Source organism: Glycine soja, chromosome 1, assembly GCF_004193775.1.
Source record: "Glycine soja cultivar W05 chromosome 1, ASM419377v2, whole genome shotgun sequence".
NCBI lineage: Eukaryota > Viridiplantae > Streptophyta > Magnoliopsida > Fabales > Fabaceae > Glycine > Glycine soja.
In genome coordinates, this window is record NC_041002.1 from 55,682,354 (window position 1) to 55,705,940 (window position 23,587).

The window sequence follows — 23,587 nt, forward strand, 5'->3', positions numbered from 1 at the left end:
GTGATGTGATATATATATATATATATTTGGAAAACAACTTTTGTTTTGTTTCACGCTTGCCGGTGCTTTATTAAAAGTAAGAAGATCAGGTGGTCTTGTTTGTTGAGAAGGGAACTGTATGCAATGTTTGATGCAAGGTTTTGAGTAAGGTTCTGAGAACACCTTTGAAAGAAATACAGAAAGACTGAAATGTTTGAATTCTGCAGGTTATTAGTGCGCTGATAAATATTCGATAGTCACAAGTCTGATGCCATCAATGTCCTGTCAAATTCAGATCCATCATCTGTTGTAACGTAATTTATAACATCTTTAAGTTTAGATGGACGTCTCCGCCAATTATATATATGCTATGATAATATATTGTCAGCATGTTTGGTTTGTCATTACCTCGCTTAAAATAGACGTTCAATTCTCATATCAGAATAAAAGCAATTTTATATATATAATTTTTTAGTTTAATTCACGTCTTTTCGAGTACTTTACTTTTCAAGTACTCTTTAGTTAAGTCGTATTAATTTTTTTCTATCTTCTCTTTCCTCCTTAAACTCTCCTAAATAACACAAGTTATTGATTATCCAATAAATTCAGTTTTCTTTTGATATCATTGCACATTTTACATTTTCTCAATTTAATTGATTTCCTTTTAATTATTGCAATTCAATTTATAATCCTTCTTTTCTTTTAAGGTTTCTTTAAATTTCAATGCATTTGATCTTTGTTGCCGTTATCATATGAATTGTTTAGATTTTTGTAATTTCTTTTAACTTTCTAATTTCTTCACATTCTTTCTGTTTGCTTTCGTTGATATGATTAGATTGATAAATTTACAATTAAATTCCTTTAAAGAATAAATCAAATAGATGTCTTGCTTACAAATATTTATATTTTATTCAAAATCATAAAGTTATCATACCAACAATTGTGTGTGTGATGACTAAATCAAAAATAATTATTCATATTTGTTTGTAAATCAAGAATTACTAAATTGATAACACTTGCAAAAAATATTTAAATTTGATCTTCGTAGACTTTACTTTTGAAAAGGGATGATGAATTTTAAGTATAATTAAATATTAATTGATTCTTATAACCGATCCAAATAATTGAAATTTGTAAAAATACCTTAAGATATTATTGGAGAACTTAAGGTCTTAATTAAGATTATACCAAATAAAAAAAATCATCCATGAATTAAGATCTTAATCGAATAAAAGAATTAAGATTTTCATCCATCATGGATAGGTAATCAACCGAAAGCTAAACATTAAACCCTTTAGAGGATTTTGATCTTAATCGAATAAAAGAATTAAGATTTTCATCCATTGATAAGTCATCAATCGAAAGCTAAACATTAAACTCTTTAGAGGATTTTGATCCTAAAGTCCCCAAATACACTTGTTTAAAATCAAAAGGTGAAGAATATTTTTATTGAGACTTTGAATAGAAATACAAATCGAATTAATAGAAATTCTCGCTATAATATTGAATCACTGACCTGTTTTTTTTAATCTAATGTACATAAAAGCAACTTCAACCATCGTCATGATAATAATGCCACTAAACATTGCCTCTTCTTTCATTGACCTACAAACAAACCGTGAAAGCACCATTCTATGGGTCTAACATAAGCTGCATAATTAGCTACAACAACAATATTCACATGACAGCCTACGGGCAAAATACCAAACGTGGCCAATACATTTAGTCGAGTATTATATATGAAGCAACTAGATTCTACTGGAAATTATACACAAATTGTATATCACTGGCAAACTCCTGATTGCCCTATGGATGCCTCGTAGGTAAATTTTTTTTCCTCACACTTCCATTCATAGAACAAGAGTAACTAGAAGGATGCAGCCACAAATTCTTTCTTCCCTCCGTAACTTTTTTATAGGAAATATGATAACTGTTGTTGCTTCCTTGAACCGCCTTCCCCATACAATTCATTCCACTGCTTTAACTCATTCATTCCTGCCCCCTCAGCTGCGTAGCTTGCGGCAACCTGCGTTCCAAGAAGCAATATTATCATCATGTATGTCACTAGATTAATTCATACAAGGCATATGCGACGAAATTCAAGGTAAATCTACTAGTAATAGAGCAGTCTTACCTGACTCTTAGCCTCTTTGAAGTCCTGCATGTTCAAAGGTCTAAGGGTAATAACTCTTTCTTGTTGAACTTCCTCTTCTGTATCCAGAGCGTCTTGGACATCGTTATTCTGTCCTCCAGCACCCTGCTGCTTTTTCTCCTGCCCCAAACAAATGGAGAAATCGCCATGATAATCATATAATCACATGATTACATTAGATCTTTAAAAAGATAGCAAAATTACCAGAGTCTTTAGCCTCTCTTGTTGAATTAACTCTCTAACAGGCCTGTAAGCAGCAGTTGTGCACAAGTTCTGCATTTGACAATTAGCGACAGTGAAAAATGAGTTAGGCACTTGCGCATCAGAAGCTGTGAAAGCATTTATTTTTAGATTGTAACACGATAGTTACTTCCGTAGTACAATAGTTAAAGAATTGTATAAACCTTGAGATCACTTCCGCTATATCCTTCGGCCATAGTTGCGACTTCCTTAAAATCAAGTTTCTCATCCACCTTCTCTTTTGCCAAAAGAGTCCTCAAAATCTTTTCCCTGTTCTCCACAGATGGCATCCCTACCATAATTCTGTAAACAAAAGATGAGCATTATAGTAAGCACAAATGATCAAATATTATTACTGAATTTCATGGAATTCAGATTGTCACGAACATATATATAGCCTTCATATCTGCTTTTACCTCCCTCGATTTAAATTTACATCAAAGAGGAAAACATAAACATAGAGATACCATACCTCCTTTCAAATCTCCTAATTATTGCTTCATCGAGGTCAAATGGCCTATTGGTTGCAGCAAGAACAAGGATGCGCTCCCCCGAATTTGTCATAAGTCCATCCCAATGAGTCATAAACTCATTCTTTATTTTCCGCATGGCTTCATGCTCTCCAACTCTGGTCCGCTGTCCTAGCATACTATCCACCTCATCAACAAATATAATAGTTGGGGAGACCTTGGCGGCCAGTGTGAATAAAGCACGAACATTCTTCTCATCTTCACCAAACCATTTGGAGGTGACGGTAGACATGGATACATTAATGAAACTTGCGCCAGATTCGCTCGCAATGGCCTTTGCCAGCATTGTCTTCCCGGTGCCAGGAGGCCCAAATAGCAATATTCCTTTACAAGGCTTTAGAAGGCCTCCCCGGAAAAGGTCCGGCCTTCGAAGAGGAAGCATAACTAGTTCTTGAAGCGACTCTTTGGTCTCATCTAAGGCACCAACATCTGAGAATTTCACACCAATCTCGTTTGCTGGTATTACCTCAGGCCTTATTCGCTTCTCAAACTCATTGTCGGGGGGAACTTCCTGTATGTCAATAGAAAATGCTTGAAATTATATACATAATTTACAGAAACAATAAAAAGGGAGAGGATGCTATGCTTGTGTAAGCCTCTTGCATGCATGATTTCAATGCTATTCTATTGATCAAAAACAAAGTAGGAGGCTTACAACTTTGGATTCAGGAACTGCATTTTCACCATCAGTTTTTACCACTGAAGTTGATGATGTATCTGATTCTGCCTTTATATCAGAAGCAGGATTTTCTGCCTTTTTTTCTGGTTCCACAAGAGCTCCTTCTTCTCTCTGCTTTATCCAAGATGATACAAAAATAGAGAAAAAGAATATACATATATTATCAGTACCCGGTAGGTATTATTCACAACTTAATGCACATTCATGTCATGCAGAGCAAACCTGAGACGTGACTGCTTGGGCTTCTAATTTTAATGTATCTCTGACACTGAATTTCCCCTCCTGGAATATACCCAATGCATGGGACAAACTGTTTCACAAACAATAAGTAAGTACCATAAATTTACATAGTACATGTAATTAAAGTTGCCAGTCTCACCTATTGCATGGAATAACCAATTTTCCATTTCTGTATTCAGGATCTTTGCTATTCATTAAATAATAAGAAATTGCAGACACGACAATCTCTTCGATATAGTTACTGAGAACCACTGTATCTGCCACACAGATGGAATCCAGGTCATCACAATCAAGATCATTGGCTGCAAGCACTTCCATGATATGGTTCCTGTTATCCTGAATCTGTATCTTCTTCATGTCCTCTTCAAATTGAGACTTCCAGCTCATAAGACAAGATTCATCTTCTGGGGGGCTGATTTCTATGTTGTAGGGGAAGAGGGAAGCAAGTCTCTCATTCACTTCTTTGTAGTCACTACCAGAATCCAGAACTCGTGAACCAAGAATCAAAATTGGTCCATGTAGTTTATTCAGCATTGTCTGGAATAGGTTATATATCCTTTGTGATCTATTCAACAAATTGTCAACATCCCGCAAGTATAGAACAATGGGATAGGTTTTTGACACATAAACTAGAACCTGCAAGTGAAATTTTTACTTTTCAAATCATTGTTCATGCAAAACCTTGTTCAGTTCCAAAAGACAAGTTAATTTCAACGCCAAAATCTGTATATAAATATATATATAAGTTTTCCACAATATTTTCTTGCAACTCATTTTGTCTATCTCTCCCTCTACCTCTCCATCACATCACTAATCTTATTCCACACTTTCTCTTCCTTCTTATCTTTCTCCTAATTGTAGAAAAATATGTAGAAATGAGTAGGAATATAATTTATAAATAAATAAAAATTACCTTATAAAGAGTCTGTATGAGAAGCTTCTCATCAAAAGGCCAGCTGGTTATGTGCTTCTGAGGAGCTGGAGGTAGATTGAAGGATATACGGAATCATGAGAGAACATGACCAAATTAGAATAGCAACAATGTGATTCAGAACTGATATGAATATGACTTAACATTGTGCTAGAGCTCAGTTTAAATGAACTTTTTAATAAGTACTTACAGGGAAAAAATAAAATAAAATGAATCAAATAGGTAAAATTTAAACATATGTTTCAAGTTAAAATCAATTTATCTTCTTCAACATTCTTAGAAGTCCACCCATTAAAACTTTCCATAAATTTAAGTGTATAAGTGGATTTTAACTTATGAGAGTAGTTTAATTTACTTTACCTTCCTAATTCATCTTATTTTCTTTTCCTACAAATATTTGTTGAAAAGTTTATCCAAAGTGACACTAGTTTTCACTCTAAACAAATAATTTATGTACCAAGCCAATCCTATTAACAAATAAATTGTAACACAACATTAGAAAGCATCACTTTGACGTATGCGTTTAAAGTTAATTCAAGAAAACATGATGACATAGTATCCTTTTTTTCTCAAACTCATGCTGCTGGCATTCATAGCATGGCTAAATCAGGTTCTCTGTGTAAAACTAAATCTCCAGCAGATGATAACAAGTAATCACGGAAAACTAATAGTTCTAAGTTTTAACAAATCTTTTGAAATGTTTCTTGAATCAACCTGAATTTGTAGGATTGCTTTGTGAAGCAAGGCTACTGATATTTGCAGAAGCTGATGCATTCCTACGCATCTTAGGAGGGTTACTAGATCCTTCAGCCTGCCTGCAAAAGAAAAGGTAAAAATTCAGTCATAGGATAAATAAACTAGAAGGGAAATTATATATCTTTCCATAGTCATATGATAAACATCAATTCTTCTTACAATGACCGTAGGTCAACGCCACTGCACTGCCTGTGGAAATTGCCTGCAAATAAAAGCTTCTGGTTAGAGATATGGTTTTGTTTGTTTTTAGCAAATGCGCATCAGATGGGAAATGCTAATGTCCAGAATTAACCAGTAGCTATTAAAACTTCACAACACGTGGAACAACCACATCTAAAGCTACTTGTACCCCCCTGCCTAATTCATTCAAACCCTGAATTTCTGAAGCATGCTTTCATAAAGTAAAAACAAGAAAGTATCAACATTTACGTTTCGCCTGATAAAATTTAAAAAACTTGTTCTTGAAACCAGAACAAGGCTGAAAAATTATGTATGATAGATTAATAAAGCATTTGGCTATTATTATGTCGTGTGTGTTTGGAACCTCCACTCTCTCTCTACATCTACTAGAAGCAACAAGAAGTTAGATGTGTGCCCAAACACACTGGAAGTAAGTTCTCCCCACTAGATCAGAAAACGTTCATCAATTTGTACCTTTAGGCACTTCCCTCTGTTGAAAGATTGAAAATGACCCAAATAGGTCAGATAGCCGCTCCAAAGTTGTCTCCGAGGTAGACCTTTTGAAAGACTGCAATCAGAAACAAAGGAAAAAGAATCAAACACCAGTGTTAAGTAAAAATAGCATGACATCCTCATCTATAATACTTAGAAGTAAAAGCAATAAAAGATAAACTAGAAAGAGCGTACAGATTCTTTGTTGGCAGAACCATATCTACTCTGAATCTGCACAGATGACAAATCAACCATTATGGACATAATTGACTTGAGAAAGTATTAAATGACAGCAAAACTTTTCATACCCACCTTCAGTGAAAAATCAGTTAAATCTAACAGAAGCAACTTTGCCTCAAAGTAGTGAGCTAAAGCCTTGGCAAGCACTTGTTGGTAAAGTTCTGTAAGACATCGTGAAGGGGAGAAAAATTTAATGAGTTTGATGGCGATAGTAGAAAGTAGAAACATTAGGTTAGGCTCATCAGAAAACAGCATAGTCCAACTAACCTGCTGGCCCTGAAAGCAGAATAGTCCGGCTTGCAGGAGCAAGATTCCGTGTATACCTAGAAACCTCCGCATGCTTCAAATGGACATAGGCAGCACTTGTTAGCAATACCCGTGTCTGCTCTCTGTCATCACGTATACAATGGGAAGGGTAATATCAGAACAGAGATTGAAATTTAATTAATTTAAAAAAGTTGTAGCATTAGATATTTGGTCAAATGAGAAAGGTTAACAAGCACTTAACACTTGAACATTTATAGAAATCATAAATCTTAGGACTCTCACTTTTTATTTACCAAGTTTCACTTATAATTTTATAGTTTTTAATAATTTTTTAACGTACATGATACAATTTAGTAACATACAAGACTAATCCGGAAAATCATCTCTAACTCTTTTCTGCCACGTGTAATTTATTGACTGGCAGAAAATAACTTACAAAATACTCCCAGTTATAAAGACAAATAGAAAAGAACAAGACTTAGCACGAAAATCTTAAAAGAAAGACAATAGTCATAACAAGTAAATCATGATTTTCCAGAAAATGAAAATTTTGCGATAACATAATTACTCTATAACCAGGATAGTAGAAATTATAGAATGTTGGAGAATATTAATCTCTTTTTTATAATCCGGGGACAGTGCATGTATATAAGAACACTGATGCACTAAATTTTCAATGGTATGAACACGAGTAAATATACAATTCCAACCGTGTAGGAAAAAGAATATGAATTGACTAATTAAAAAGGACGATGCGTGTTTGGAGGCACATAGTATTGCATATTAGAAAAGGAGGAAAGGTTTGGTATGAGAAAATACCTGAGATAATAAGGGAATTGATCAAAAGTGACCTTGCTTTCTCTGCCATCGACAACTAGTCGTTGCATTTCGCGCTCCATGTTCTCCGGAGTAACGCCGTTTGAGGATGAATATTCATTAGCACCCCATTTTGTAACGCCTTTTCCAGCCAAACCAATTCCCACTCCAACTCCCACCCCAACACTCAACGCCGATAACAAAACGTTTTTCTGTTCCATCAATACAAATTTTTGTATCTTCTATTTCTATTGATTAACACAAGTTCCTCTGTTTTATTTTTTCAAAACTTAATCTGTGAATCCCAGACATGGGGAAAAAAACGTACTAGGAATGAAGAAAAATTGAAAGAGAAACAGGGAAAGTAGTTTTTTTTTAAGGAAGCGTTTGTGTGAATGGTGTTTGAGAGCGAAATGAACGGATCAGGAAAGAGAGGGAAATTTTAGTTTACAGCGGATGGCAGGGTTCCCGCTATTTGTGGAGCGGCCATTCCACTTCCAATGAGGGAAAAACACTGTCCATTCTGTTACGTGTCATTCTTTTAACGGTTTATTTGTCGGTCTAACAGTTTCTTTTTCTGCCCTCTCTCTTCTTCATTTTTAAACTATTAGTATTTTTTTTTTTTTTGTCATATGATATTCTACAATAATGCAATTAAAAATAAAGTACTCATATATGATCTACTCTATTACAACAAGTAGTTATTCTGTAAAAGAAAAGTTTATTTGTACTGCTTTCTAGTACTAATGAGTTTTTTTATTTGATTTTAATGCTGGAACAAGATCTGTAATTGGCAAGTGAGGGGACAATGCATCAACCATCCATCTTGAAATTCAACAAGTAGCTTGCTACTTGCATTCAGTACCGGCACACTTTCCTATTTGTATAGGAGTTGATTAAATATCAACGGCACAAACTCATACAATTTACCACTGAAAGTCAGAAACGGAATCTGCTTTGATTGGTACATGCAGATCCACCATGTTTGGACTCTGTATGGCACGTGATGCATGTATGGAATGCAGTGGCTGAAGGAGTTTGACGCATTCACGTATTCAGTTAATTGGATGAAGATAATATAACTCATTTGATTTTGCCTTTATTCTCCTTAAAGTATAGTATATTCAAAAATTGCATCATCCATTCTTTATCCAATGGTGTCATACATTAACATGTGAATGCATGGAATCCAATTCTAAATCCGCAACTGTATGGAATTGCCTCCCAAGTGGAACTAACAACTATTTGGTACTATTTTTTCATTTTTTAATTTAAATAAAATATAAAATACACACATTTAAAAAAATATTTAAAATGATATAAAAATACGTATATTCAAATCAAATAAATCAAGTAAAAAATATAAAATTTATATTTAAGAAGAAAAACAATAGCTTTTAAAAGTTTATATATATATATATATATATATAAGAATAATTATTTTGAGAATTAAAAATTAACATGAGAAGATTGAAATCAAACAATAATTTGAATTTTTTACACATATACACATTTGATATACAAATATAAAATCAACTCTTGATTTTTTTTATATGACTAGATTACTTTATCTTCTAAACTGAGTTGCTTACCAAAGTCAGATTCTATTTTTTTTTTCTTTGGTATTATGTTTGTTCTGAATTAATATTAATATACTTCAATGGTACATGCAAGAGCTGCAACATAAATATTACTTAAAAGGAATCAGAATAAACATATATTATATGGAAGGGAAAAAATCATTTACTAAAGAGCCAAGTTAAAATTTAATTCCCTATGTTAAAAAATTACAAACTCGAGAGTAAATTGTCCCACGAGACCCGCAAACTAGCAGGCAAAGAAGCAGAAATACTTTGTTATAGAACAGCTCTCAAAAACAACATGTGAGTAAAGAGTGTCGAATTGAATGCAACGTATTCCGTATCACAAAAACGTGTAGAGCCTGAGCCTCCTCCTGTCTGTCTACGAACCCAGTTAGACAGGCAATTTATGATCAACGTAATCATTTGCGACGTCTGTTGGTTACTAAATCTGGTTTGCCTTTCCTCATCATGGCTACAAACTCATCATAATTAATTCTTCCATCCTGCAACAAATTTGGGGATGGATGATTAAAATAACACATAAACAGAGAATATACAAACATCTAAAATGTCATTCTAGGATAAGCATCAATGAGAACAAGGATAAGGAAAGAAGCAACGTACATTGTCTGTATCGACTTCCACAATGATTTCCTTTATTGTTTTCTCATCACCCATATTATATTTTTTAAGGGTAGATTCCAACTCTTCCATTGTGATGTACCTATGAAAACAGAAGCAAGTACATGAAATCAACATATGATTCAAGGAAAAAAAAAAAAAAAAAGACGACCAGTATCCTCTCTCGATATTCACTAACATGAGGTCATGTTCATGCACCGAGAGAGACAAAAAAAACTATAGTAAGACCCATCTTTATTTTTGTATGACTCTTCAATTTTAATTTTGTCTTTCTCCTTAGCATGACCCTATCAAATTAGTAAATGATATGAGATGATTTTGATCCAAATAAAGAGATTACCCGCTTCTATCCTTGTCAAAATATTCAAAAGCTTTATATAGGTGGTCCTCTCTTTCCATTCTATTCATGTGCATGGTAGCTGTTATAAATTCAATGTAATCAATGGTCCCATTTCCGTCTACATCAGCCTGAGAACCAAATAATTATGTCATAGTGGAAGAAAAGCCATCATTGAAATCAAGAGAAATGGTAAACTTATTATCACACAATATTAAGCAGCTCAGAAGATATAATCCAACTATTTTCCCAGCATTGTTATACCAATATGATCATTAAAATTTCACTGGACAATAAGGGTATTCTGTAAATGTACAGCATATTCAAGGACTAACTGTCATCTTAATCAGTAATCACAATTCACAAGCAAGGTTTGGGTACATAAAATCATCAAGACAAGGGGTGAAATTGCAGAGAATGAATTTATCCATATATCAGGGGGGTCATCAAGAGAGAGCATAAAAGCAGAGGAGAGTTAACGTTAGTGTTTAACTTTATTTAAATTTTTTTTAAAAAAAGGTTACCAAATGAAGTAAAGTTCATTGCAGGGGAGTAGGTAATACAAAAGTACCAAAAATTTACTCCACCAAGCTAGGGTATAATCAAACAAAATAAAAGAAATCTTACCGCTTCCATCAACTGCCTTACTTCAGACTCAGAAACCTTAGTACCCAGTTTTGGCAGACCAGCTTTCAACTCTTCAAAAGTGATTGTTCCACTGTTATCTGTGTCCATGGATTTAAACATTTCCTTCAAGCCAATGATTTCTTCTTCAGAAAGGTTTTCAGCAATAACCTGTAAGAAAATAAAAGAACTTCCATATATAATCCTTTGATCTTATTCAATTATGAATTCCTTCTCCCTATTTAGTTTCTAATTTGGCATTTTGATTGACAAATACCTTTTTCAATCCTTGAGGCTTTTAGCATAATGGTAACTCTATATATTACACTAAAAGCTTGATTATGAAAATATTGATCAATACAACAAAAATGATGATAAAAGATTATTTACCTTCAGAGCAACTTTCTTTAGCTTGTTCATTGCCCTGAATTGTTTCATTCTGGATAAAACAGCAACATCTAGAGGCTTATCAGATGCTCCATCTTCTCTCATCCAAGGATGATCTGGAGTATATTTATATATAACATTTTATTATGACTGGTTGACTCAAATAGGCAAATTGCCAAGAAAGTTAAGGCTCAAATGCTCCATACCAGAGAAAAATGAAAAGAGAAGAGAACAAGAGAAAGCACACTTGTATATCTGTGCAGGTGTATGCATAAGAAATATATTATCTTTGTCATGTTGCTTGAGCAAGTCAACTAACAAACAAGAGCATAACCCAATCATATGAAAACATTTTTTTTTAAATAAAGTCATTAATGCATGTAATGTCAATTCATTGTTACATGTATTCTAAATAATATTTTAGAACCAATGCATGTATTTGAAAAAAAAAATGTTGTCATTTAACATTTCTAATGGAATATGAATTTCTTTTGTTGTCACTATCATTTTTAAAAATAAATCAATATCTTTAATACTATAATACTCACTAGAACTTAAATCTTTTCTTTTCAAGATTAATATAATATTTTTGTTAATTCATCCTCATCCAAAGATTTCAATTGAAGGATTCAAAAATACTTTCAACAGAAGTAAATTGATCTAATATGTATACAAAATAATCAATATGAAAATAATATTTAGTTAAATGTCTGATCTAATGACTAACATTTTCACTAAAATATTTTTTTTATTGATTATAAAGTTATGCATGAAATTTAAGTCCAATACTAATTTTAATAGTCTTCTTTGGGTGAGATGAGGAGGTAGAGCCCCAAAGTAGATGCAAAATTATTCTTAACCTTTTTTTTAAATAAATAATAATATTGCACTTAAATGATTTACAAATCTTAAAACTCTGTAATTTTACTAATGAAATAATATATCATATTAAAATAACATTTATAGCCTAACTACTTGTATTCACTGTACCTTTGGTACTTGATTATTTATATATATAATTTATCTTTGCTGATAAAAAAAAAAAACATTTATCGCCTAATTATAAAAAATATGAAAAATATTTGATTGAGATTCTAAGGCAACTGCCTTACAGTTGCCACAGCCCTGCTGAAGAGGGTGAGCCTCATCACAATGGTAAAGTGTTGCCTAGTGATCTGATCACATCACAAGTGCAATTCTTAAAAACAAAACAACCTCTCTCATAGTTGGGGAGGGGGCTAAGGCTGCATTTATCCATATACCCCACTATGAAAGATCCTCGTGAACTGGGTTACACTCTTTTAATGGGAGACAAGGTGGCAATCACTTTCAAAAGAAAAAGTTAACCACAAAACAAAATGATGCATACTACTTCTCAGAACCAATAGAAAATGCAAAGGTGAAAAATTATCCTTTAACAGGGTTGTGATGAGAGATAAAAGAGCACATTATACATGGGGCAGAGAAGAAAATATAAATTTGAGTAATTTGCAGGAACAAAGCTTTGTTGTTCAGGAAATAGTTACACATCTTCCGTGACTTCTACAATGAAGAAAAATTGGCATAAATACACATGTCCTAACCTACCATTTCTTTTCCTTTTGAGAGGGGATTAAGCGAATAGAGATATTTTAAGATGTGAAATAAAAATTCATGATTCTCTTTATCCTATCGAACAAGACATGGTACTACATTTATATTCATATCCTTAACAACGTCATGGATCAATCAAATGAGTAGTTACTAGTGACAGCTTCTTTCAAAATAAATATCCTATTTCTTATCAGTTTTCTCAGCCTCACTGTCACTTTGTTATGCATCCCACAGATTAGAACTCTCAAGATATGGTAAATGTTATTAGATATATTTCTTATCACTTTTGCAATTACAAGAAGAGTTAAACTTACCAAGGACTTCAACTGCTGAGAGCCTTTGTTTGGGGTCAGCTCGTAACATCTTCTTGACCAGATCTTTGGCACTACTCGATATGGAAGGCCAAGGATCTGATGTGAAATCAATATGGCCACGAAGAATAGCATCAAAGATACCTTGTTCCTTTTCTTCATACAAAGGACAAAAACATAGTAAGAGAAAGGTAGGAAGGCACACTATTGTTGTCATCAAGGCAAGGCAGCAAATAAATGACAAGAAAAGGAAATTTCCATACTAAAACACATGAACTAAATCAAACCTAAAAAATCTGAACCAAAAAACAAATGTACAACCATTTAACATCCTAAATCTCACGCAGATATAGTTACTTACGCATCAATGTTCAATTACAGCAAAAGTCAGGCTCAGATTGTGATGCAGGATAATAATCTCAATTACAAAATTAAAATCCTAAATAAAACAGTAAAACAAGTAATAAACTAAACATGAAATATGAAATTGGTTACATGAAGGGGAGGTTTACTTGACCAGAAGGGAGGGACACCGGAGAGCAAAATGAACAATATAACCCCAGCACTCCAAATATCAGCTTCGGGTCCATAGCTTCTACGCAGCACCTCAGGAGCAACATAGTACGCACTCCCGACAAGATCCTTAAACACGTCGCCTGTTCTGAAAATGGTTCATTCAGAACCGGCACAGGACGCATCACACAGTAACAAGGGGAATTAACGAAACGGAACGGAACTAACCGGGCTTGAAGAACACGGAGAGACCGAAGTCCGTGGCCTTAAGCGGCGAGTTCTCGTCCTTGCTGAGGAACAGGAAGTTCTCTGGCTTGAGATCCCTGTGCATCACTCCCATGGTGTGGCAATCGTGGACCACCGTCACGATCTGGCGGCAGAGGTCGGCGGCGGCGCGCTCGGAGTAGTGGCCCTTGGCAATGATCCGGTCGAAGAGCTCGCCGCCGCCGCAGAGCTCCATGATGAGGTTAACGGAGTGGCGGTCCTCGTAAGCGCCCTTGAGCTCCACGATGTTGCGGTGGCCGGTGAGGTGGTGCATGATCTGCACCTCTCGCCGGACATCCTCCAAGTCGTCGCGGTGGACGAGTTTGGGCGTGGCGATGGATTTGCACGCGAATTGTTGTTTGGTGTGTTTGTGGGTCACAAGGTATGTCACGCCGAATTGGCCGCGGCCCAGTTCGCGGCCGAAGGTGTAGGTGGAGCGGACGTCCTCCATGGGCCGGCCCAAGACCCGGCCAACGGAGGGCTTCGAATTGGGAGGAAGGACGGTGATGCCGTTGGAGTTGGAGCGTGGTTGGGGATGGTGATCGGAATGTGGCTGAGTTTGGGAAGAGGCTTCGCTGTTACAGTTCCCCATCGAAACGGTGTCGTTACTGCGCTGCTGCTTCTTGGTGTTTACTCGATCAGGACTGAAACGTGAAACCATATGACTTTGATGACTCAATCGAACGTTCGGTTTTTGACGCATTAATGGATAGCGTGTCGTGTAAGATTAATTAATTAACAGTTTAACACTAACACATCTACCATCTACCTATGCTCAATATATTTATTTAGAATAAAATAAATAATCACACATACATTTTTTAATAATGATATATTTTCGGCTTGTAATAAAAGGATTAATTGTATCTTTTCTTTCGATTGAATTATTTTTTAAATTAATTAAGACTTTTAATTTTAAAATAGATCCACTTAATTAATTAAAATAAATGTCAAATAATCTATTTGGTCTTTTATTTATTTTTTTAAAAGTTTATTTTAATCCTTTATCTTTTTAAAAATACTTAAAATGACCATTCCGTTCATGTGAAATTAAAGCCGTTAATGAAAATCAAATATCAGTAATTAAAAACTGCCGCAAAATGAATAATAAGAAGAAAAAATAAGTGATGTTCATCAATTACAAACCTTAGTCTCCTTTTCTCAAATTAGAGATCACAAATCTCACACCCAAATTAAAATCCTCAAGATCGCAAAACCAATTCAACTTAAAAAGTTATCAAACCTTCAAGAATCAAATCGAAGAAAAGAATAAAGACTCATTTGAGTGGATGTTCCCGTTCTTGTTCAAATGATGAGGGAAAAAATCCCATTACAATGTCTTGCAAGATAATCTCGTTGGAGAATCAACATTCTTGTTGAATCTAGTGACCTCCTAAGGTTTAGGTACAAAAAAGATCCTGAGTCAATAATTTTGTGCGTTGAGATGAGAAAATCAAGAGTATGTTATACACGTGGTTATAGGAAAGGTAAGTTGTACATTAAATTTTATGTAGATGATCTTATACTAAAGCTGAATCATTAATTAAATTGTGAGATTTGTAATTTTTGATTTGGAAAAAAGGAAGTTATAGTTTGTAAAAGATGAAACTATGAATGTATTGTTGCTTTTTCCTTATTTTTTGTTGTGACAATTTTTAACTATGAGTATTTGATTATTGTTAACGACATTAACTTTAAATTTATAAAAAGATCATTTTGATTTTTTTTAAAATAAAGGATAAAATTAACTTTTCAAAAAATAAAATATTAAAACAAAGAAAAGAAATAAGATAAATAACCAAATAGGTAATTTGGCCTAAAATAAATTAAGAAACTGAAATTATACATACTCCAAATTAAAAGAAAAATATGTAATTGAATCTAACATGAAAATTTCAAAATAATATATACGAAACCATTTTATTCTTATACTAAATCATTTGCTGGCAGACACATGCAAAGGGCACTACATTTGGGCCCTTCATCCTCATTCTTTTGACACTGTCATTGATTATTACTTCACCTTTGAAGATGCTTGTTTTCATGTTCCAGTTCCACTGCATGTTCGCTACTTGGCAGTGACATTTTCATCCATTGAAGATAGACATGGCAACGGGGCGGGGCGGGGGCGGGTTTTAACATACCCGCCCCCGCCCCCGCCCCCGCTTCACTGTACCCAGCCCCGCCCCCGCCCCCAAACCCGTCGGGGATAAAAATTGTACACCCAGACCTGCCCCCAACGGGGACGGGTTTCCCAGCCCCGCCCCAACCCCACCCGCGAAAATTGTAGTAAAAAAAATTATTTTTTTCACCGTAACAAAAAGAACTAATAACAAAAGCTTCTAAAAAACCTGTTTAGTGAGAAGATAATTAAAACAAAAGCTTCTAACAAGCTTAGAACATCTTCAAATTTTGTCTAAATATTATTACAACTCATAACCAATCCATATTCAAAACGACAAAAGCTTCCAAAGAGCTCATAACATTTTAAGTTCGTTCTCAATATCATTCTAGCTCGGAACCAATACATATTCAAAACAACAAAGTATTTCAAATCATCAAAACAGAAAAAAGTTCCAAATGAACCAAGTTTAATAAAAATCATCATCTTCAAGGCGGGAGATTGCAACAGAAGTAACGTCAGTTATCAATGGTTCTGTCGGTTCACCTATATTGAAAAATAAAAGTTAGAATATAAATATTTAACTTGACAAATTTAATTCAATCTTTAAAAAGAATACCTTCATCATCAGACTCCATTTCAGTGAGTAAAATAGCATTTTCATTTCCCACATTAGAATTAAAATTACCTATCAATATAACACAATATAAACAATGACAATCTTTAAAATATACAAAATTATTAACTAATTCAAATACATTCATATTTAAATGAATAAATTAAAAATTTACCCGAGTTCTCAGCACTCCATAACCAACTTCTAGCACACATCAAAGCCTCTAAAGTGGTCCAATGAAGTCGGCTTCGATGAGGGCTTACAATATAACCGCTGGTACTGAACGCAGATTCAGAAGCTACAGTAGAAACAGGAATCGCCAACACATCTCTTGCAATTGCTTGAAGTGTTGGATACTTGACACTATTCAACTTCCACCACAATAAAATATAAAAATTTGGACTTCTTGGTAAAACTTCCTCATCCAAATAAACATCCAACTCTGTTCTAACATATGAAGTTCTAGCTCTTTTTTTCTTAATCACAAACAAATCAAATTTTTTCAAACCATCACTGCCAACATTACCAACATTAGCTTCCAATATTTGAGAATCACCACTAGAATCATTGTTCATTCTCAATTGATAATCATAAAGCAAGTCATAACACAATTGTCGGATTGACTTAACTTGATGATCAGCATCATTTCCATAGAAGATTGCATAATAATATTCAAGCAAATCAGTTTTGTACCTAGGATCCAAAACAGCAGCGACACCCATTATTTCATGAATCACACTCCAATACTTATCAAACTTTACCAACATGTTCTCGGCCATTTTTTTTATCAATTCATCAGAGGATTCAATCCACTCAAGTATTGCTTCTTTGATCTCACAAATCTTAGGAAAGTATTCATTGGCAGTTGGATACTTAGTGCCAGAAAACACTTCAGTGATAGAGTTGAACAATTTCAATTTTTCACAAATATCTTTTGCAAATTTCCATTGTGAACTTGTTGGCAAACAAGTGTACCCATTTCTCCGAAGTGCTAATCGATTAAATACATCTTCATACAAAATGGCAACTTCAAGCATCTTGTAAGTGGAATTCCATCTAGTCGGACAATCTAAAGCCAATTTCTTGGTGCAAGAGATTTTCAACTGATTCGCTGTCGACTCAAAATATTCCTTCCTTTTAGGTGTTGCAGTCCAAAATGCAACACTATCCCGGATCCTCTCTACCCCATCTTTCACAACTTCTAAGCCATCTTTTACAATCAAATTTAGTATATGTGCGCAACAACGCATATGAAGTAAGGCCCCATCCCTTAATAGTGAATCTGGTTTCAGCCTAGCCTTAATTTTTTCAACCATTGCATCATTTGTGCTACAATTGTCCAAAGTGATAGTAGACAATTTTTTATCAATGTTCCAATCCATCAAACATTCAACCAACACATCACTAAGTCTTTCACTTGTATGAGGTGCAGGAACATAAATAAACCTAACATAATAAGATTCACTATAATATTAATGAAACTTAAATAAGAAAGTTAATAAACCATTTACATTAATGCATGCAACAGAGTACTAATGAAACTTAAATTTTCAAGAACATACATACATTCACATAAGTAAACTATTTTTTGAAGAAAATATAATTACCTCAAAATCTGACTATGCAAAGTCCAATTTCCATCAATGTAATGAGCAGTCACAGCCATATACCCTCTTTTTTGATTGCTCGAAGTCCACATGTCAGAAGTAATGGCCACTCTTCCTTCAAGCCTTTCTATCAACTTCAAAGCTGATGATCTCTCACATTCGTACACTTTGAGTATCTCCTTTTTTATAGTATTTCTACAAGGGACTTGAAATAATGGTTGGAGAGAAGCTGAGTATCTTCTAAAACCAATATGATCCACAATCGAAAGTGGATATTCATGCAAAATAATTGCATGTGCAAGCTCTTTCCTAACATTTTCAACATTATAACTCCAAGTACCCAACTCTTGTTTACCTTGCAAAGTTTTAGCAGTAAGAAATGTCTGTCCTTTATCCGTTTTACCTTCCAAAATCTTCTTGTGAGGACAAATCAATAAATGTCCTTTTAAGTGTGATGTCCCGTCATTTGATGATCCACCAAGATCTTTCTTGCAATAATTACATCTAGCCTTAACTTTTCCATCAACAATGATCTTTTCAAAATGATCCCAAACTTCACTTCTACGCCTTTTTGGACGGTTTTGTGTTGCTGCACTATCAACCTCCATAGTATCGGTTGTTGTGGGAGTAGGAGCAACAATTGACGGGTTAGCACTTTCATTTGGAGTTGGTTGATGTGAACTTTCTTGTCCATTTGGAGTTGGTTGATGTGAACTTTCTTGTTCATTTAGAGTTGGATGATGTGTACTTCCTTGAGAAATGAGTGGACATTGTGGTTGAGAGGTACCTTCATTTGCCATCTAAAACCAATAATTCATAAAAAATCTATTAGAGTCACATTTCAATAATTCCTAATGAAGCAAGAAATGATAGGAATATTACAGCAATATCAACATTGAGCAAGTAAAAAAAGGAAAAAGGGACAGTTGAAATATGCTTAAACAATAATGTAGACCTTGGTAATACTCACCTTTAAATTGTTGGCTCAAGTTTAAATACTAATCACTAGTCTCTATGCTTATAATACTATCCCCTGTAATGGATGACCAAAAAGATAAAACAATAAGGGTTGAGAATGGAAATGGAACATATAAATAAAGTGATAAAACACAAACACAAGCAATCAAATTAATCATATTCCGATGTTAGACAAATTCATCATATTTGTTTGAGTATGCTTACTTTCAATTTCATAATACTATGAATTATATCAATAATGCAAAGTTTATTTGTTAAATAATAAGATCTGAAGCATTTGAAAGTGTTAAGACCTATAATAGTAAGCTTCTTCGAAAAAAAAGATCTTTAATAGTAACATAATAGTAAGAGTCCAGTTATATTATAAGGCTTTTCATGGTAATTCTTAACTTACTAACATAAATTATGAAATTCTATACAAGCTACTGTTAGAGCCATCAAACAGGTCACAAATTAAACATTGATTGCATTGAAGGAAGAACCCAACTCTTCAAACTAATTGCACATAATAAGTTTTTTATTTGGCTAAATTGTACACACTAAGACAGGACAGGCAGCAGCAAAAGATAGTAAATAACTTAGATTCAAAATGTCAATCTCATCACTTTGCACAATGATGCTAAGATAAGTAGTTATCTTAGATACTTAATCAAACAACTTCAGAAAATTACAATTGAAAATCTCAGCACTAGTAAAAAGAACATGACACTCCGTCACAAGATTACATACAACCATGTCTTGTTAACACAGGAAAAGGGACTCTAATTAATGTTAGCTGAAATAAAAGTTGAAAAAAAAAGTTCTAAACAAATGCACAACATAGGAGTTTGTCTACTTTTCATGTTTTCTGTGTTTGTTTTCTCAAAAACAAAAAAAAATGTTTCCTGTGTTTGTTTTCACTTTTAATAAGCATAAGAGAATGTAGATCAATATTTTCTCCATTTTTTGAAAAAAGATCTAGCATTTTTAGAAATTTAATAAATATCAAAACATTGTTTTCATTATTTCTGAAAATGTATTTATAGACTTCCTTTCATCTTTTATAGTCTGCTTCCATTGATGCACACATAAACTTTAAGAATATAAAAATTAAAAGTACCAAAAAATACATTGTTCTAACTCTAATTTTCATTCATGAGAGAAAGAAAGACCTTAAGTTAGAGTATTCAAAGAGCTTGCCAGTAGAAGAGAAAATGATGAGAGCAACATCAGCATCACACAAAACTGAGAGTTCTTCAGCCTTTTTGATTAATCATCTTCTTCTCTTCGAAAAAGTCACTTGCCTCGCCGTTGCGTTTTCATTTCAGCTAAGTAAATAAAGTTATCAAGTACAAAACTTCTCACAATCAAAAACTGAACAGGAAGACGGTAAGCTAGCTCAACACATATAAGATCCTCTTGATATATTTTCTATCCCTTCATAATTATTTAAAAAAAAAATGGATCTATTGTAGTTGTGGTTGAAGAGATGCAGAGAAGTGAAGTCAAGTTTTTACAGTTTAACAAAAAAAGCACAGTGTAATCGGAGGAGAATCAATAGCGACAGTGGACGGCGGAGAAGGGAGAAACAAGTTGACTCTGAAATTCCATTAAAATTAAAGCAATTAAATTGGAGAGAGAAAGAAACGGACCTGCACCGAACAACAAGGAAGAAGCAACGCAGAGGAGGCTGATGAGTGATGAAGGAGGAAGCAACGCAGAGGGCTGAGCAGAGGGCTGCGATTTGGTGAACAGTGAAGAAGGAGGAAGCAACGCACGCAGAGGAGGCTGATGAGTGATGAAGGAAATTAGGTTTTCACTTTTCAGGATCCTTCTCCATATATACTTGCTAATTTAAGGGTAAAATAAGGGTAATTTGGTAAATTCACGTATACGGGTGCGGGGCGGGTGTGACTACCCCCCGACCCCGGCCCCGGCCCCGCATTAAAACCACGGGTTTTCCCCGCACCCGCACCCAGACCCAGTTAATTCGGTTTTTCCCCGTTAAAATCGGGGCGGGGGCGGGTGGAACCCGACGGGTGCGGGTTGTGTTGCCATGTCTAATTGAAGATGCTCATTCTTCTCAATATGCACAATTTGCTGTTTTCTCTTGTGACAGTTTTTCTGTATTTTAATATTTTGTTTAACAAACAGGGAAAGTAACAAATTAAACTTATTCTGACCGTTTCTTGCATATTTCTTTGAAATTAATAAATAAAATAAAAAGATGGTGTTATTTACATAGTTATTTATTAAAACAGGAAATAGAAAATACCCCGTTCAATCCTTTCATTAGATCCAATTAACTACTAGTAATTCACTAGCATTAAAAAATAGTTTATTTTATTTTATTTTGGAAAGGAATACTTAATTTAATTAATAAGATTACAATAATTTTAAATTTATATACTTTTTCAAAATTAGCAAGCATGCTTTAACTCTTTTCAAATATTTTTATTAGTTTTTAATTTCTATAATCTCTCTCATCATTAATATATTTATATTTTAATTTTTCTTGACTATTCATGTGAATAATCAAATTAAATTTTTTTAAAATTCTTTTTATAAAGATAAAATTAAACCACAAAAAGGATAATTATAACCCCACCATTAACTACTTCAATTTAATAAAAGAAAAATACACGTCCTACTCCTATCAAGATAAAATTTGTAATTTGCTATACTCGGCAAAAATTTACATCCGTGAAAAAGATTATTCATTCAAACTAACATGAGAGTCCACGCACGTTACATCTTCACAACACATGTTGTATATTTGAAAAAAGTTAACATTTGTTTTTCTCATGTTATAATCATCTTGCGGTTGAGCTCCCTTTCTCCTCTTGTCCACTGAGGCAAAATGTAAGAGTGGTGACAACATATAACCTAGCTCCAAAACTTTCTAAAACCAAACTACAATCCTCTCGAATACTTTCTCAACCATTGGAGTTTTTCTAAAGAAAATAGGACCATCAGAATTGGATAATGAAATGTGAGTACTTACCATTAGAATTTATGATGTAATCTTCATGAGCACACGGATGTTATATTGCAAGGCAAACATAGTTGCTGATGCAGACCAGAAGATAACTCTTTTGATTCCTAGCTTACTCCCAACTTCTAATGTCCATCCCATAGTCACATCAGCAACTATGCATGTGATTTTGTCACCAGGCACCATTCAAATGAATATCTTCTATGAGCTTCTCAAGCATGGCAGAGAAGGCTTTCACCACCATAACATAGTAACACAAGGCTTCCCTATATCACTTTTGTCACCCTCAGGTCCCAAGCCATCAGGGACTAAGACCAACTCGATGGTGATTCATGAAAGACTTTCTTGCTTGACCATTGAACTCATCACTCGCTTGTTGGTGAAGTCTGTTCACAAAAGTTCCATATGGGGAAAAATGGAACTGAAACAATGAAATTTTAATTTTAAAAATTGCATTGCAACATATACTTAGAAAAGCCTTTAATTAAAATGGTGCTGTTAATCTATTTAACCTAAATCTATTAAGCCTTTAGTTATATCCAGTCTCAAGGCAGAAACTCTAATTCTTTGTACTTCCACATTATTAATGCCTTCTCTGAACATGTTCATGTGTTGGATTCATTGGTCTTCTTGTTCTTGGTCCCGTGCATGTGATTGTATTTTAAGAATGCCAACATATTTGGAACCGATTGCAGCTGTAAATACCTCTGAAAACTGGCAATCATAATTAATCTCAACCAACTTGGCTTTCCAATATTATCAAACCTGGCAATCAAAAGACAGTATTTTTTCGCATCAGATCATATCTAGTCATTACCCTAGTCTTTCTTCTACTTCTTCACTTTGTGATTATATATTTCTGTTTCTGAAGTTTGAATGAACAATTTAAAATTTTCTATTCCCAAAAAAGTAAAAATATATTCCATAATACCTTGTATGATTAGAATGTATACGAATACTCGTGATCACAAAGATTGATTCAAGAGGTAATTAAGGGACTTACACGAGATCATGATTGACCATACAAAAGGGCATTTGTAGGGAGCAGCAGTCAATATCCTCGAATGAAAATTAATTTCACATCCAAAAGGTTATATCTCGTATAAGATATTTTGGTACAATGTATCTGGTACAAGATTTCTTTTATAGAATACTGAAAAGGTCTGATACAATTGGTAGACAATTCGTTTTTTTTTTATACATATGGATAGAAATTCGATTTTCTGATCATATGTTGAAGATTTTATTGAGAGAAATAAAAATTAGTTCAATGATCTTTACTTGATAAATTAATTTCATGATTTTTTTTAAAAAAAATCCATGATTTATAATTATAGAAATACCTTGCTTTCAGCCAATTAATTGACATATAATTATAGTCAGTGCATGTGTCTTGCTTGATCTTGGTGTTACAGAAAGTGAAGCTGAAGATACTCTAAAAGTTGTTTCACAGTTTCTGAAACAATTTAATGGCCATAAAGAAGAGAGAGAAAATGATGCTGTTCACGTACCTAAAGTGACCAAATGACTGCAT

At 33.9% G+C, this 23,587-nt stretch overlaps 2 protein-coding genes across 3 annotated transcripts; both read right to left on the minus strand.

Annotated features, from left to right (window-relative positions):
• Window positions 1-1,453: 1,453 nt before the first annotated feature.
• On the minus strand, window positions 1,454-7,948 carry LOC114425145. 2 transcript variants are annotated; one of them, XM_028391938.1, is made up of 16 exons: window positions 7,506-7,948; window positions 6,687-6,808; window positions 6,492-6,580; window positions 6,375-6,410; window positions 6,162-6,255; window positions 5,667-5,709; window positions 5,466-5,566; window positions 4,734-4,798; window positions 3,960-4,456; window positions 3,803-3,890; window positions 3,557-3,694; window positions 2,844-3,412; window positions 2,536-2,674; window positions 2,336-2,404; window positions 2,114-2,251; window positions 1,454-2,005 (listed from the first exon to the last, which is right to left on the minus strand). In XM_028391938.1, exons 1-16 carry the CDS (start codon window positions 7,721-7,723, stop codon window positions 1,892-1,894), a joined length of 2,520 nt encoding a protein of 839 aa, XP_028247739.1. In that variant the 5' UTR covers window positions 7,724-7,948; the 3' UTR covers window positions 1,454-1,891. The 2 variants fall into 2 exon arrangements, with proteins under 2 accessions (XP_028247739.1, XP_028247747.1); XM_028391946.1 differs by having other exon boundaries at window positions 3,557-3,691; window positions 7,506-7,947.
• A 1,244-nt stretch (window positions 7,949-9,192) lies between these two features.
• LOC114425246 (calcium-dependent protein kinase 1-like) lies at window positions 9,193-14,495 on the minus strand. Its single transcript, XM_028392088.1, has 8 exons — window positions 13,721-14,495; window positions 13,492-13,635; window positions 12,983-13,135; window positions 11,079-11,191; window positions 10,692-10,859; window positions 10,068-10,195; window positions 9,710-9,809; window positions 9,193-9,588 (listed from the first exon to the last, which is right to left on the minus strand). Exons 1-8 carry the CDS (start codon window positions 14,457-14,459, stop codon window positions 9,505-9,507), a joined length of 1,629 nt encoding a protein of 542 aa, XP_028247889.1. The 5' UTR covers window positions 14,460-14,495; the 3' UTR covers window positions 9,193-9,504.
• Window positions 14,496-23,587: the final 9,092 nt, after the last annotated feature.

Excerpts from the sequence above, each read along its gene's own strand:
- LOC114425145 (XM_028391938.1), bottom strand. The coding sequence starts at position 7,723 with ATGGAACAGAAAAACGTTTTGTTATCGGCGTTGAGTGTTGGGGTGGGA. Across the intron at positions 6,411-6,491 it reads TAACTGATTTTTCACTGAAG|ATTCAGAGTAGATATGGTTC; the intron begins GTGGGTATGAAA and ends TCATCTGTGCAG. Across the intron at positions 2,405-2,535 it reads ATAGCGGAAGTGATCTCAAG|AACTTGTGCACAACTGCTGC; the intron begins GTTTATACAATT and ends TGTCAAATGCAG.
- LOC114425246 (XM_028392088.1), bottom strand. The coding sequence starts at position 14,459 with ATGCGTCAAAAACCGAACGTTCGATTGAGTCATCAAAGTCATATGGTT. Across the intron at positions 11,192-12,982 it reads CTCAGCAGTTGAAGTCCTTG|ATCATCCTTGGATGAGAGAA; the intron begins GTAAGTTTAACT and ends AATATACTCCAG. Across the intron at positions 9,810-10,067 it reads TTTGACAAGGATAGAAGCGG|GTACATCACAATGGAAGAGT; the intron begins GTAATCTCTTTA and ends CTGTTTTCATAG.